The sequence below is a fragment of the Siphateles boraxobius genome, unplaced genomic scaffold, assembly GCF_051911475.1.
Source record: "Siphateles boraxobius isolate OS27281-9 unplaced genomic scaffold, OSU_SipBor_1 65, whole genome shotgun sequence".
Taxonomy (NCBI): domain Eukaryota; kingdom Metazoa; phylum Chordata; class Actinopteri; order Cypriniformes; family Leuciscidae; genus Siphateles; species Siphateles boraxobius.
In genome coordinates, this window is record NW_027509192.1 from 1,554,490 (window position 1) to 1,568,156 (window position 13,667).

Here is a 13,667-nt window from a genome sequence, read left to right on the forward strand (position 1 = left end):
AATGTTTCCAACTATTTTTAAATCATGAGAAAATTGCGATTTTAACCAAGGAAACGGGCGTTACAGCAGGGGGGAGCTGGGAGTCGCCAGTCAATTGCGTCACATCCGAGTTACCCTCGGTTTCCGCTCGTACTGCGTGGAGTCCTTGACAAATGCGGAAGTTGTAGTTGTAGCGTCTATCAAGCTACAAACGTTAGCTTGTTTCGTGCAGTCGTTACGGAACACAGTTATTCTTTACCGATTGCAGCTGGTTCTGTCGACAAAGCATGCTTAATTTTATATTTTCCAAATGTTGCATTCGTTAATAGTTATGTTTATGTAAGGGAAGTATTATTGCTTTAGATTTGTGTTTAGTTTATTCACATTGTTTATCACGTCTGATGTTTATGGCCATGTAAATAAATATAGCATGTGTTATACATAAAGATTAATCAGTATTTTGGCAAATGATGTGGGTATGTTCGAATGTACTTTTACAACAATTGTTTAGAACACGTAAAACTGCAGGTGTTATCACAATAATGAATTCGACATACAATAACATCTATGATAACCAATTTAGTATTAAACCTTACTTTTCTTGCGGTTAATTCATTTTAATGAAATAAAAGTTCAAGAGTCATGAAGGAAGAAGACAGGGGTCTGCGTGACTGGGACTCGTACTTCATTAAAATAAAACAAAACAATCAAAAGTCGCACACAACGCGCATTCACCGTGGCAACCGCGACGGCACAAAACAGTTCAAAAATGAGAGCTCGGATCCACCGGTTTTCTTTCTCTGCGTCAAATTTTCTCTCCAGTCTCTCTCTCTCGTTCCAGCGCGCGGCTTATAAGCGGTCTCTCCACGCCGATCACTGCAATAAGACACAGGTGTTCGTCATTTGCACTCAACCTACTTGCCGCTCGTCTCTTCTCTCTCCCATTACAGACCGCGCTGAACCTCGCCACAAAAAGCAATTCATTATAAAAAAAAATTAACCTCATCCATGAATATGATTTTTCGATTCCCGTCTGACTGATTTACATCCACGGTGGAGTTTAAAACGACAGTTCCCATCATTCCACGCTCCTTCACATCGTCATCAAGCTACGCCATTGTTGTTGTTTGTAATGTAGCGCCGTCTAGCGGCAAACAACTCGTGCATATTGTACCTTTAATACAAACGAAAACCCGTAAGCGAAAAGTACCCGGATGACCTACTTCAGATGAGAGCACATTCGATGGAAACTTTACTCGATGGAAACAGTTGCACAGTAAATTCAGATGTGATAACACGTATTAAAATTTGATGTGTGACTCATTGCTGCGATTCTGGATAAATTTAGAATCACGATTTCTTCGTTTAAAATAGTTTACGATTCTCCCTCGATTCTGAATAGACAACTAGACATTCTGACAAATGTTAATTGCTGCAGTTTAAATATGTTTAATTTGAATTAATTCTTTTTTTAAATAAGGTTGAATAAATAATTCAAGGACTCACTCAAAGATTTCATTACTGGATGAATCAGTGGTTTTGAAGAAATCTCTTGAATGAATGATTCAATGACAAATACATTTTCTAACAATCACATGTCGCCACCTACTGGTGCAACAATGTAATTAATACAATCTTTATTTGAAGTGTCAAGTTACTTTTAAAAGTGTGGTTGAAAAGACTGTTTGTGAAGCAGCATCAATGCAGACTTGAATGTTCACTGTGATCGGACTTGTCAAAGACTTTATAGACGTAGCCGAATCGTTGTCATTTATAAACAAAACCGCAATCTTTTAACGATTAATCATGCAGCTCTACTAAGCACCCACAACACCCAAGAAACCACCCAGAGCACTTTACCAACTGCATAACAACTTTCTAGCAACCATTCAGAATACTTTAGCAACCACAGTGAACATCCAAGCAATCGCATGCGGTCTGAGTGGTTATTACACTCAAACTACCTTAGCAACTCCCTAAAATCCACTAGGAACATGTAAGGAACCTAACAACAACATTCTAACAACCAATGATAACACCCAAGCAACCACATAGCAACATTCTGAACACCTTAGCAACTGCCTAACAACGCCCTAGATTTTTTTGGGAACATGTAAACCATAGTTTCCAGTATATTTCCCAGGATGATGCGAATGTAAACAGATCCACAGATGGGCGAGTCTGAATCTAAATAATCCTGTTGTTTTCAGATGCTCCTTTGAGGGTCTTTTTTTTCAGTTGTTTGTTCTGGATTCAAACTTGCGTTTAATGGGGGAATTCATAGGGATGGTAACTATGGTAACCCTCCAGCCCAAATTACCTCTGTTTTTTCTCGTCAAAGGGAGGCGTTCTCACAGTCACAGAAAGAGAGAGTGAAAAATGTATGCAATTGTTTCCCATAAAACTGGAGATTGTTATTTTGAAGAGAGGAAACGTTAGATCACTATTTGGTTGTTTACTAATAAGCGTTACTGTTAGTTACTGACTCGCATGTCATGTTTGGATCTCCTGTAAGGTTTGTTTGAGGGTACGTGTTTTATGCAGTGTGTGACAGTTTCAGAACATGTTTTGTGCTGTACAAAATAGAAAAAAGAGGAAGTTACCACTTCCTGTCTAATGTTTGAATGTTCGAGTTCTTGTTATTGTTTTTAGCGGATTCAGAAAGATGGTTGGTTGTTTTGTAGAAGTAAATCAATTCTTGTAGGGAAGCTGACTGGACTATTTGGACGGCGTTTCGTCTACCGTCACACTGATAGAAGAAAGATTACTCCAGACGTGCGGCGAGAGCTGAGGTGAAAGTTTTGACAGCAAACATGGCTGGATATTTGTATTGCTCAGATATTGCTCGTTCATAGCTCAGCAGACTTCATGGATTTCTCTGCAGGTTTAAGAAGCCTTTGTCTCAGACTTTTTCTCCTAGAATTAGAAAATGGACAAAATTGTTGATGTACATTTATTTATAAAGCTACATGAATGTGGATAGTAAATTCCAGATAAGTTGGTTTTGAAATTGTTTGGCAGAAATATTTGTAATATATATATATATATATATTAATCTGACCACATTATGGAGATCTCTAAAACTCTACAGGAGATTAACTCACTTTTTCTTCTCAGGAGAAACATCTAAAATGCAAAAGTCTCCATTTGCTCTCCATTTAGTCATTGCTGTCTAGGAGAAATTAAGACATTCAAACCAATAGTTCACTCAAAAATGAATATTATAATGCTTGTATGTTCTTTCTGGGCGCTATGAATGGTAGCCTACTAAAAGCCATGGAAGGAACTGCACAAAAGTTCCACATGTGTTTGAAATGACCGAAAATATGCCAGTATTCATTATTGGGCGAACTATTCCTTTAAGGAGATCTTATTTATTTCCGTTTCTTGTTTCCCCCCCTTCTCTTTCTCTGTCTTCGAGAAACACAGCATGTTTTTGTTGTCAGTGAGGTTTATGTTTCACCCGTCATTCTGTGTTATGTCAATGTGGGCTGGCGTGCGTGATACAGGAAGGCAGAAATCTTGTCCTCCGTTCAGCGCGAGATCTCCAGCAGACGTGTGTGTGTGTGTGTGTGTGTGTGTGTGTGTGTGTGTGTGTGTGTGTGTGTGTTGTGGAGATTCTCCGTCCAAGTGTTTTGACGTTTGAAGTCGGCTTCGGTTCGCATCTCTTCATCATAGCCATAAAAATGTCCATAAGAAAACACAACCTCGAGATGAATCGAGACCTTGAAATTCCTTCAGGACACAAACACGCTGACAGAACTCGAACGTCACTTGTTTTTCAAAACAGAAGCACTAGAAATCAAATGTCTGCTGAGTAAAACTACTATTAAGTTCACTTTTTTTGACAAAAACAATGTTTTGAAACAGTCAAAAGAATGACAGACTGTGGAGCTGAAGAGAAAAAGGACGAGGTCGCCAATCGCCAGGCCCAGGGTGAGCAGTGCACATTCATTTCAATCCAGTTTACACTCTTCCATCATGCACTTAAACGGTTAGTTCAACCCAAAATAAAATATTCTCCCATAATTGACTCACCCTCAAGCCATCCTAGGTGACTTTCTTCTTTCAGCCAAACACAATCGGAGTTATATTAGAAATGTCCTGGCTCTTCCAAGCTTTATAGGCTAATGGGAGTGAATAGAGCCTGAGTTTTTGAAAGCCAAAAAAGCGCACCCATCCATCATAAAAGCAACCCATACAGCTTCAGGAGGTTATAAAGGCCTTCTGAAGCGAAGGGTAATTGTCAGAAAAATATCCATATTTATAACTTTATAAAATATAATCACAAACTCAGCTCCTCCGATATTTCTCTTTAAAATTCTTGTTTTATGCTTTTTCGTGACCGATGTTTTGTTTCGCTCTATCCTCTGCACTTCCGCATTCGTCAATGCGTCACGCGTCGGGTCAGAGGTCAGCCTTCCAGTTGCTCCTTTTTGTTTTGTTTAACTTGTTAACTTGTTTGAGGATATGTGATATCTGTCCTGTGAAGCATTCTTGTTGTTTACTGAAATCAGTCATTTGAAACATTTGTTTAAAAAAATAAAATTTCCGCCAGAACTTGAAGCCAGTGATTGTAGTTTATAATTATAATGTAAAAAATATTGATATTATTCATACAAAAAGGCATTGCTTCGCTTCAGAAGGCCTTTATTAACCCCCTGTAGCCGTATGGAGTACTTTTATGATGGCTGAATGTGCTTTTTTGGTCTTAAAAATCTCAGGTACCATTTACTAATATCTCCGATTGTGCTTGGGTAAAATAAGTCATATTAACTTAGGATGGCTTGCTGGAGAGTAAATTACATTAGTGTTTGGACAATGAAATGCATCTTGATCTCTCCTACTGCTTGGTGAATTTAGCTAAATAAGCTCACCCAATAGTTCACCCAAAAATGAAAATTCTGTCATAATTTACTCTCCCTCAAGTTTACGGTTGAGCAAACAATTGATGGGCAGCATGGGCCCCATTGACTTCCATAGTATAAAAATTAATAAATAGCCTACTATGGAAGTCAATGGGGCCCATCAACTGTTTGGTTAGGCTACATTGCAGTAAAATTACAATTTTAAAAGAAACTTCCAACAAACTCATTGGTATACAGTGCAAAGGGTTATGGGTAAAATAAAAAAAGCATCAGAATGAGCTTGCGCACATTTGACTTGCTATTTTGAACATACTATAATTCAGGACACACTCATCCTAATCCTTAAGTATACTGTAATATGTGAAATAGAATGTAATCTCAATCTTTTATGAATGGCAGATCTAGTGTTTAGCTGAAAGCAAATAAACATCCTGAGACTCATAATGTGGCATATGATGGGTTTTATTGTGGATTTAAGGAGCAGAGACAAGAATGATCATTCAACCGTCATCTTTAGACGACCCCAAACTCATCAAACTCAAAGAGGTGAGATGCATCAACTTTTTGGGGTGGTGTGGCTTAGTGGCTGAGAGTTATCAAAAACATTATTGATTAGTTCTTGTGCAAACCCACTTCCCTCGATGTGAGCATCATTTCCTGAGGGTGTCTGAATATCTGGATTTTCCATGTTGCGTTGAGGTAGGTTTTGGTGGACTGGATCAACGAAACCCTGAAAATTGAACATATTGTGGTGCGATCGCTGGAGGAAGACCTGTATGACGGACTCGTCCTTCATCACCTGTTACGTAAGAATCATGTCAGAGCAAGAACCTTCTAAACAGCCACATTATTTAGTAAATCTCATATGATTAAATGTCATGAAGTGATGTCACAATGCAGAAAATATAATGTTGCATATAACAGGCTTCTCTTTCATTTTAATGTGATATATCTGTGTATGTTGTGAACCCAGGCAGGTTAGCAGGTGTTCATTTACATGTAGAGGATATTGCGTTGAGTACTGATGTCCAGCTACGGAAACTAGATGCCATCCTGACAGCTCTGAACGAGATCTTCAAGCTTAACGGGGAAACGGCCAAATGGAACGTTAAACGTGAGCCGATCAAATCTTGTCAATAACCGGTTTACATATTTATGAATATACACCCATTGTTCTTCCTCTCCAATCTGTCAGTCATTCACAGCAGGGACCTGTTGGCTACGTTACATCTTCTGGTTGCTATTGTGAGGCATTTCCAACCCGATCTGGTCCTTCCTGTAAACGTCAGCGTGGAGATCATTCAGTGTGAGGTGAATGATTAATAGAAATTGTTTGTATGTGTAAAGTAAATGTTTCAAAAGCGGAATATTAAAGAGGGTAGTGCAAAGCTCACTGCCACAATACTATTGTTCTAGCTGGTTGCCAGGGTGTTGTCGCTTACGTGCCCATGTCTTCAGATACAACTACTTATTTGAAATATTAATATATACATATGAGAAAAAGTTGTTTTCATAATTTTTCACAATTCATTACTGCATATTATAAAAAAATGAAAATGCATATTAAAATGAACAATTGTTTTAATTGTTTTTTACCATTCATCATTGCATATTATTTGAAAATTAATATACTTGTAAAAATAATGAAAACATTTGTCCGTTATAACAAGTATATTCATTTTCAAATAATATGCAATGATGAATTGTGAAAAAAGATTAAATCAATTTTCATTATAATATACATATTCATTTTTTTAATAATATACAATGATGAATTGTACAAATAATAAAAACATTTGGCCATTATAACAATGCAACACTGTATATTATTTAAAAAATGAATATGCATATTATAATTAAAATTGATTTGATATGTTCTCACAATTTTTCGTTGCATATTATTTGAAAAAATAAAATGCATATTATAATAAACAATTGTTTTTTATAAAAGCTTTTCACAATTCATCACTGAATATTGTTTGAAAAAATATGCATATTATGTAAAGTAAAAAAATGATCTAAATACATTTTTTTTCTGATCATATAATCAAAGATGCACATCCATAGAAAAATTATATTAACCAATAGTATAAGAGCCTAATACCCATTATCCAATCAACACTTAGACGATTTCTCTTAAGAAATAGTCCCGTAGAAATTACTTTAAAAAAGTTAGATGTTCATGTTGTCAGCATTCATTAAAATCTCATTTGTCAACCAGGTCACAAAAAGTGGCATCAAGGCAGACAAGCAGACCGAATTCATCACATTTCAAAGGTCTGTGAAGAACATCCTTCCCTATTAAACATGTTTAACATCACTTTGAAACTCAGTGACAATGTCCAAAGCAGTGTTTTCATGGTGCGTTGTGTGTCTCCGCAGTAATTCCAGTGAAGAGCTTGAGAGAGAATCTAACAGTGAGTCAAACGGAGGCTGAACTCTGAGTCTTTTCATTTCCATATTTATAAGCATCAGTAACTTTCAGATAGCGGAGGCGTATAAAGAAGAAAGCGTTTGCTTCTTAATCTCTCTCTTGCAATGTCTTTGCAGAGGAATGTCCCATTGATGAGCTCTTCAAGCTGGAGGCTCACAAAATTGAGACCGTGAAAAAGGTTCCGATCCATTTCCTCACGTGTCTCAATGTAGTCTTTGACCCAAATCTTTCAGCGCTTCATCAAGTTTTCTTTTCTACAGGCCATTTTGCACTTTGTGAATAAGAACATGTTATCTCTGGGACTGAACGTGACAGACATTGACAAACAGGTGTGCTACTCTCATAGACTTCAGTTTAAAGGGCTCGTCATCATTTTTTTTTTTTTTGTCAGAGATCAAATTACACTACCAATAAATGTTTTTGTTGTTGAAAGAAATTAGTACTTTTATTTAGCAAGGGCACATTAAATTGACCAAAACTTACAGTAAAGAAACTTATAATCTTTAAAAAAGTTGTCACATGAATAAATTACATTTTAAAGTATATTCAAATAGAAAATGGTTGTTTAATTGTAATAATATTTCACAATAATACAGTTTTTGTGTATTTTTATTCAAATACATGCAGCGTTGGTAAGTATAAAAGACTTCTTTCAAAAACATTTAAAAATCTTGCCAATCCCAAACTTTTGAACGGTAGTGTATAAGGTTAGTCAAAAGATTTTTTGCACTGAAAATTTGGTTTTATATGAAAGGGATCATGACATGGATTACTGTTATGATTGGCTAAAATCATTGCATAGGAGACAGTATCAACATCCAGTCGCTATTGCACGTGAGTACGTTTTTTGAAAGCATTGTCCATATAAAACCGTCTTTTACAGACAAAGATTTGTGAAATCATTTACTTACAGTTTGTGATGCAGCTGCTGTCAGATCCAATACAGTTGCTTCTTCATCTGTCAACAAAAGCTTCTTTGCAAACTCTCCATAACACTGTGCCTTGTTTACAAAACAAAATGCTCTGAACAAACATATAATCCTCCGATCCGATCCGGGACGCCATTAAAATAAACCATCCGCTCGTTTCCGACGCCGGGATCTTTCTGAAGTCTGTACAGCGACGCAAACCAGCTGTTTAAACAAAGTGCATGTTCTTTCACTCGTCCATTTGTCCTGTTGTCAGTAGACTCAATTTTGTCAGGAACTGAACGTGCATCTGTATACTGTATCCAGTGTAGACAGCATCAGTGATTATAATGGCTTCTATTGTCTATTCAAATGTCAGTCTTTAAGCGACTGCATGCCAGTGGGCGGGGCCTATGGTGCGATGAGACATGACACTGAATGCCAGTGGGCGGGGCCTATGGTGCGATGATGAGACATGACACTGCATGCCAGTGGGCGGGGCCTATGGTGCGATGATGAGACATGACACTGAATTCCAGTGGGCGGGGCCTATGATGCGATGATGAGACATGACACTGAATTCCAGTGGGCGGGGCCTATGGTGCGATGAGGAGACATGACACTGAATGCCAGTGGGCGGGGCCTATGGTGCGATGATGAGACATGACACTGAATGCCAGTGGGCGGGGCCTATGGTGCGATGATGAGACATGACACTGAATGCCAGTGGGCGGGGCCTATGGTGCGATGATGAGACATGACACTGAATGCCAGTGGGCGGGGCCTATGGTGCGATGATGAGACATGACACTGCATGCCAGTGGGCGGGGCCTATGGTGCGATGATGAGACATGACACTGAATTCCAGTGGGCGGGGCCTATGGTGCGATGATGAGACATGACACTGAATTCCAGTGGGCGGGGCCTATGGTGCAATGATGAGACATGACACTGAATGCCAGTGGGCGGGGCCTATGGTGCGATGATGAGACATGACACTGAATGCCAGTGGGCGGGGCCTATGGTGCGATGATGAGACATGACACTGAATTCCAGTGGGCGGGGCCTATGGTGCGATGATGAGACATGACACTGAATGCCAGTGGGCGGGGCCTATGGTGCTATGATGAGACATGACACTGAATGCCAGTGGGCGGGGCCTATGGTGCGATGATGTAAAACTATTCATCAGTATCTTGCTCTGGATGCAGGCATATGCAAATGTATTTGCCTGTGTGATATTACAGATCCCGCAATATTACAAGCGAGCCTTTTTGGAGCTTGATTAAATGCTTTGTTTATGATGAAGAGGGCGTTTTAAGCTATGAAACTTGCTGGATGTTTAATGGTACAAAGACCTCTTATATCAAGGCAAATTTGATTTCTCATGTCATGACCCCTTTAACAATTTCCATTTTCTTTCTGAATCAACAGGCTGTTTCTTTTAATGTGAATTCTCTGTAATGATTGGTTAACATCTTTGCATGTAGAAAAAGTAATGTTACTGTTGGCCCTAAGCTGAAACCCCCCCAACATCTCATCGTAAGATGATTGCAAAAGCTAAAAAAGAAAATGATTTGAGCCCTTTATGGGCGTGTTTTTGACATCTCACATTCATGTTTCATATATTTATGTTTTAAAATGTGATATTGTTAGTTTGCAGACGGAGTGATTCTGCTCTTATTGATCGGGCAGTTGGAGGGCTTCTTCATTCCACTGTGCGAGTTCTTCCTTTGTCCTGTCGAGAGATCGGAAATGGTGAGAACCCGAGAAAACATTTCGAGTTTTGCATTTGCATTGAAACGAGAACCATGTTATTAGTGACCTCCATTGCAGTTTGCAACAAGAAGCTAAATTGAATCCAGGCTTATGGGATTTTACATTAGTGTAACTTCACATGCACCTCCAGGAGGTGTCTCACCATCATATGATTAATGTCTGGATATGACAGCACACCAGCATAAGGCAGGTTTAGAACCTGAGGGTAATATAAAAGACAGAAATCAAAACTAATGATGTTACCGTTACAGAGAACTTGCAGTGTTGTGGTTTTACAACATTTATTTGTTTGTTTCTGATTCTGATCTTTTTACCATTGATGTTTGTGCACCTGCAGCTCCATAATGTGACGCTCGCATTGGATCTTCTCGTAGACCGAGGGCTTCTGGTTCAGTCCATTGACCCTCAAGGTAATTATTTTGAGATTATCGAACTAGTGAGCTGTCTAGTGTCAAGTAGACATCCTAAACAAAACCACTCAACGCTTTAAAAATAAAGGTTCTTTATTGGCATCGATGGTTCCATAAAGGATCTTTAACATTTATGGAAACTTTCAATTGCTTAAAAGGTTCTTTATAGTGTAAAAAGTGTATTTATTAGTGAAAGGTTCTTTTGGGAACCAAAAATGGTTCTTTTATGGCATTGCGGTTAAAAACACTCTTTTGGAACCTTTATTTTTAAGAGAGAAGAAAATCGAATCTTAGGAAGCATCATTTTCCTGCTTGCTGTTTGATATCATGCACACAATTCAACAACTCTCTCACTTCGTCTTCCATCTTGGATTAAATGTTTTCACTGAGCTTGTCACAATGCAATGTAACACAATATAATGGCATTACCTTCTTCATGAAGGACATTCCACTACTTCTGGAACTAAAACCCCTATTTAGGCTGTTATTGTGTATTTATTCAATAGAATAGCTGTTAGCATGTGATGATCGGCATGGTTGTTTATTCACTAATAAGCTAATTTCTTATGTTTCTTACAGATATTGTTTCCCAAGATGTTCCAGCCACTGTGAAAGTGCTGTATCACCTATTCAGGAAGCACAAATACAAATAATCTATCCAGTCCCAAACTTTCAATTCAATAAAACCTTCCATGATGTTTTAATGGCCAAATTAACTGTACATTTGTGACTTTCCTCTTACAAAAAAATCATAGGCACGGAGTTGACAGTCGGATTACTTTGGCACTCAGAGTGTTAGAACACATTAGAAGCAATTGTACAGAGTGTCTCTGAACCATTTGAAGAGGCTTCAGAGCAGAAACGACAGAACATGACCACTCATCTCATCATGGAAATTCCATTTGGATGCCGACAGCTTCAATTTAACTTCCACTTTACGTGTTTTTTTTTTCTTTTGGACAAATGCGCATTAGTCTTAATGTATTGCTCAGCATTTTTCTGCTGACTTGCAGCTTGTGTTCAAATAAAAGTGGCACATATAACATCTCTGAAACGATGCACCTTTTTTCACCTGCAAAAAAACTCGGACCCGGCGTATCACTAACTTTACAGAATATGGGCTGATGTGTAAAAACTGGCTTGCCACATCAACATAATAGCTACTAGGCCTACAGTATATAAAATATAACTCAGGGCTCAACATTAAGGCTTTACATGTGCTTGTCCTTCGAAAAAGTAAATCGGCCATTCTCTCGTCCAAGTAAAATCCAGAAATCGGCTTAAATGTATGCTTCATCTTCCATTTTAAATTCTTAGATTTGATCAATAAATTCAATTGAAATAATAAGACACTATGCTGTTACCAATCAAATTAATTAATTTACACTGAAAAATTACAACTGCATTAGATAATGTTATGAGATTGTTTTAAATATGTTTTGAAGATACAAATATGACATATTGGAAAGAATTATAACCTACTTTTAAACTCGAAACTAAACCACCAGTAGGGGGCGGCAGGTGACCGTCTTAATGAGTGAGTTATTGCAACTACAGCTCGCTGCATCCTGCGGTGGATATCCAACCCGGCCCACATCCAAGTGTGACGTCAGAAGCCACGCCCATCCAAGCGTGACGTCGGAAGCCACGCCCATCCAAGTGTGACGTCGGAGGCCACGTGATTCGATTTGTTGTACACATGCGCAAAATAGCGCTGCTTCCTGTCGGAAATATTTTTACGGTTATCATAGTTATTGGTTTATAATAAAGATGAGGTTATTTGTGTAGAGGTGTGACGCTACAGATTGTTGGTGCAGTTAAATTGTGACGCTTTTTCAGGCTTGGAATAGTATAATATACATATAAGGGAGCCTCTATACTAAAACTAAAACGAATTTTTGTCACTTTCTTAGTGATCCAAACTGCACTTATAGTTACCCCTTCCAAATAATAAAAAAATAAATGTAAACTTTTCGTTCGACATTGACAACTTTTCGACATTTCTTTATAGAAATATTGCTTTTTTACAACCAAAGAATTCACTTAATGCCTGTTACAGCAAATGACTTTGAAATCAAATATAGAACAGCAGAATGGAATTTATGTAAACCTTAAATTAAAGAACCAATATGGTGAGACTCAAAAATTAGAATATCATGCAAAAATTAATTTATTTCAGTAATTCAACTAAAAGCTAATACTAATAGACTCATTACATCCAAAGTGAGATATTTCAAGCCTTTATGCGTTATAAATTTGACGATTATGGCTTACAGCTATGTTGAATTACTGAAATAAATGAAGTTTTGCACAAACATATAATCTCAGGAGTATTTCTATAAAATGTTTTTTTTTATTCGAAATGCATGAAGCATTTTGAAAATTTCAAATTACACAAAACAAATTAAAAATGTATATCAATCTTTAAACAACTGAAAAAGTGGAGTGAATCTTACTTTCTTGAATTATGCTGTATATTGATTAACCTCCTTAAGTTGAACTAATTTGCTCATTATCAGGTAAAATAACAATGGAATCAGCATGCAGTCACTAAATGATATGGCCAAATATCAGAAGGCAAAACTCCAGAATGATTAAAGCATGAATTTATTTATATATAAACATGTATTTATTTATATTATATGAAAGAACAAAATTATTTGTGCTAGAACAAAAGCACCAAAAAGATCCCCTTTCCTCCAGTTGCTGCAAGAATGGCTTCAACTCTGAGAGAGAGAGAGAGAGAGAGAGAGAGAGAGAGAGAGAGAGAGAGAGAGAGAGAGAGAGAGAGAGAAAGAAATATAAATTTGTTAACATGCTGAACTGAAATATATATTTCTGATTTAACACTTAACACTTATTAAATGTTGGAGTTGTAGAGAGAGAAAGTCAAATATTCATGTTACTGACTTATATGGTTCTCAAGATGAAGAGAAAATGAGAATTTCTCTTTAGTCCTAAAAGTGCAGCAGGGACATTCAAACCACCCATCCAGGCAGTATTGATCTGCATCAGGCTTGATCTGAAAATGTGTAGGATGCTGTAAAACATGACAATGACAATAATTATGTGATCTTCCCATTAATCTAGAATAGATAGAAGGATACATACAAGTATCACAATCACTTGCTTTCAAAATTGTAGTACTCCTGAAAAGAAGTATAATATAGTTATGAAAGACTGCTGATGTGATGGCTGGCTTGCCATCACTGTATTTACTGTATTTACTTTGAATCAATAATAAAACTTATTCATGTTACAACAGTTTATCATCACATTACATTATCTA

The 13,667-nt window shown here is 37.4% G+C and overlaps 1 protein-coding gene and 1 long non-coding RNA gene across 2 annotated transcripts; one reads left to right on the top strand and one right to left on the bottom strand.

Moving 5' to 3' along the window:
• The first annotated feature begins 2,338 nt into the window (after window positions 1-2,338).
• Window positions 2,339-11,432, top strand: parvg (parvin, gamma). The gene is made up of 13 exons (XM_077210123.1): window positions 2,339-2,771; window positions 3,850-3,915; window positions 5,326-5,393; window positions 5,551-5,653; window positions 5,821-5,961; window positions 6,043-6,158; window positions 7,069-7,124; window positions 7,230-7,264; window positions 7,398-7,459; window positions 7,542-7,610; window positions 9,846-9,947; window positions 10,306-10,378; window positions 10,958-11,432. The coding sequence occupies exons 2-13, from the start codon at window positions 3,858-3,860 to the stop codon at window positions 11,029-11,031; spliced, it is 957 nt and encodes a 318-aa protein (XP_077066238.1). The 5' UTR covers window positions 2,339-2,771; window positions 3,850-3,857; the 3' UTR covers window positions 11,032-11,432.
• Window positions 2,763-3,551, bottom strand: LOC143720575 (uncharacterized). The gene is made up of 3 exons (XR_013196596.1): window positions 3,299-3,551; window positions 3,084-3,265; window positions 2,763-2,895 (listed from the first exon to the last, which is right to left on the bottom strand). It is a non-coding gene; the product is annotated as an uncharacterized LOC143720575 (long non-coding RNA).
• Window positions 11,433-13,667: the final 2,235 nt, after the last annotated feature.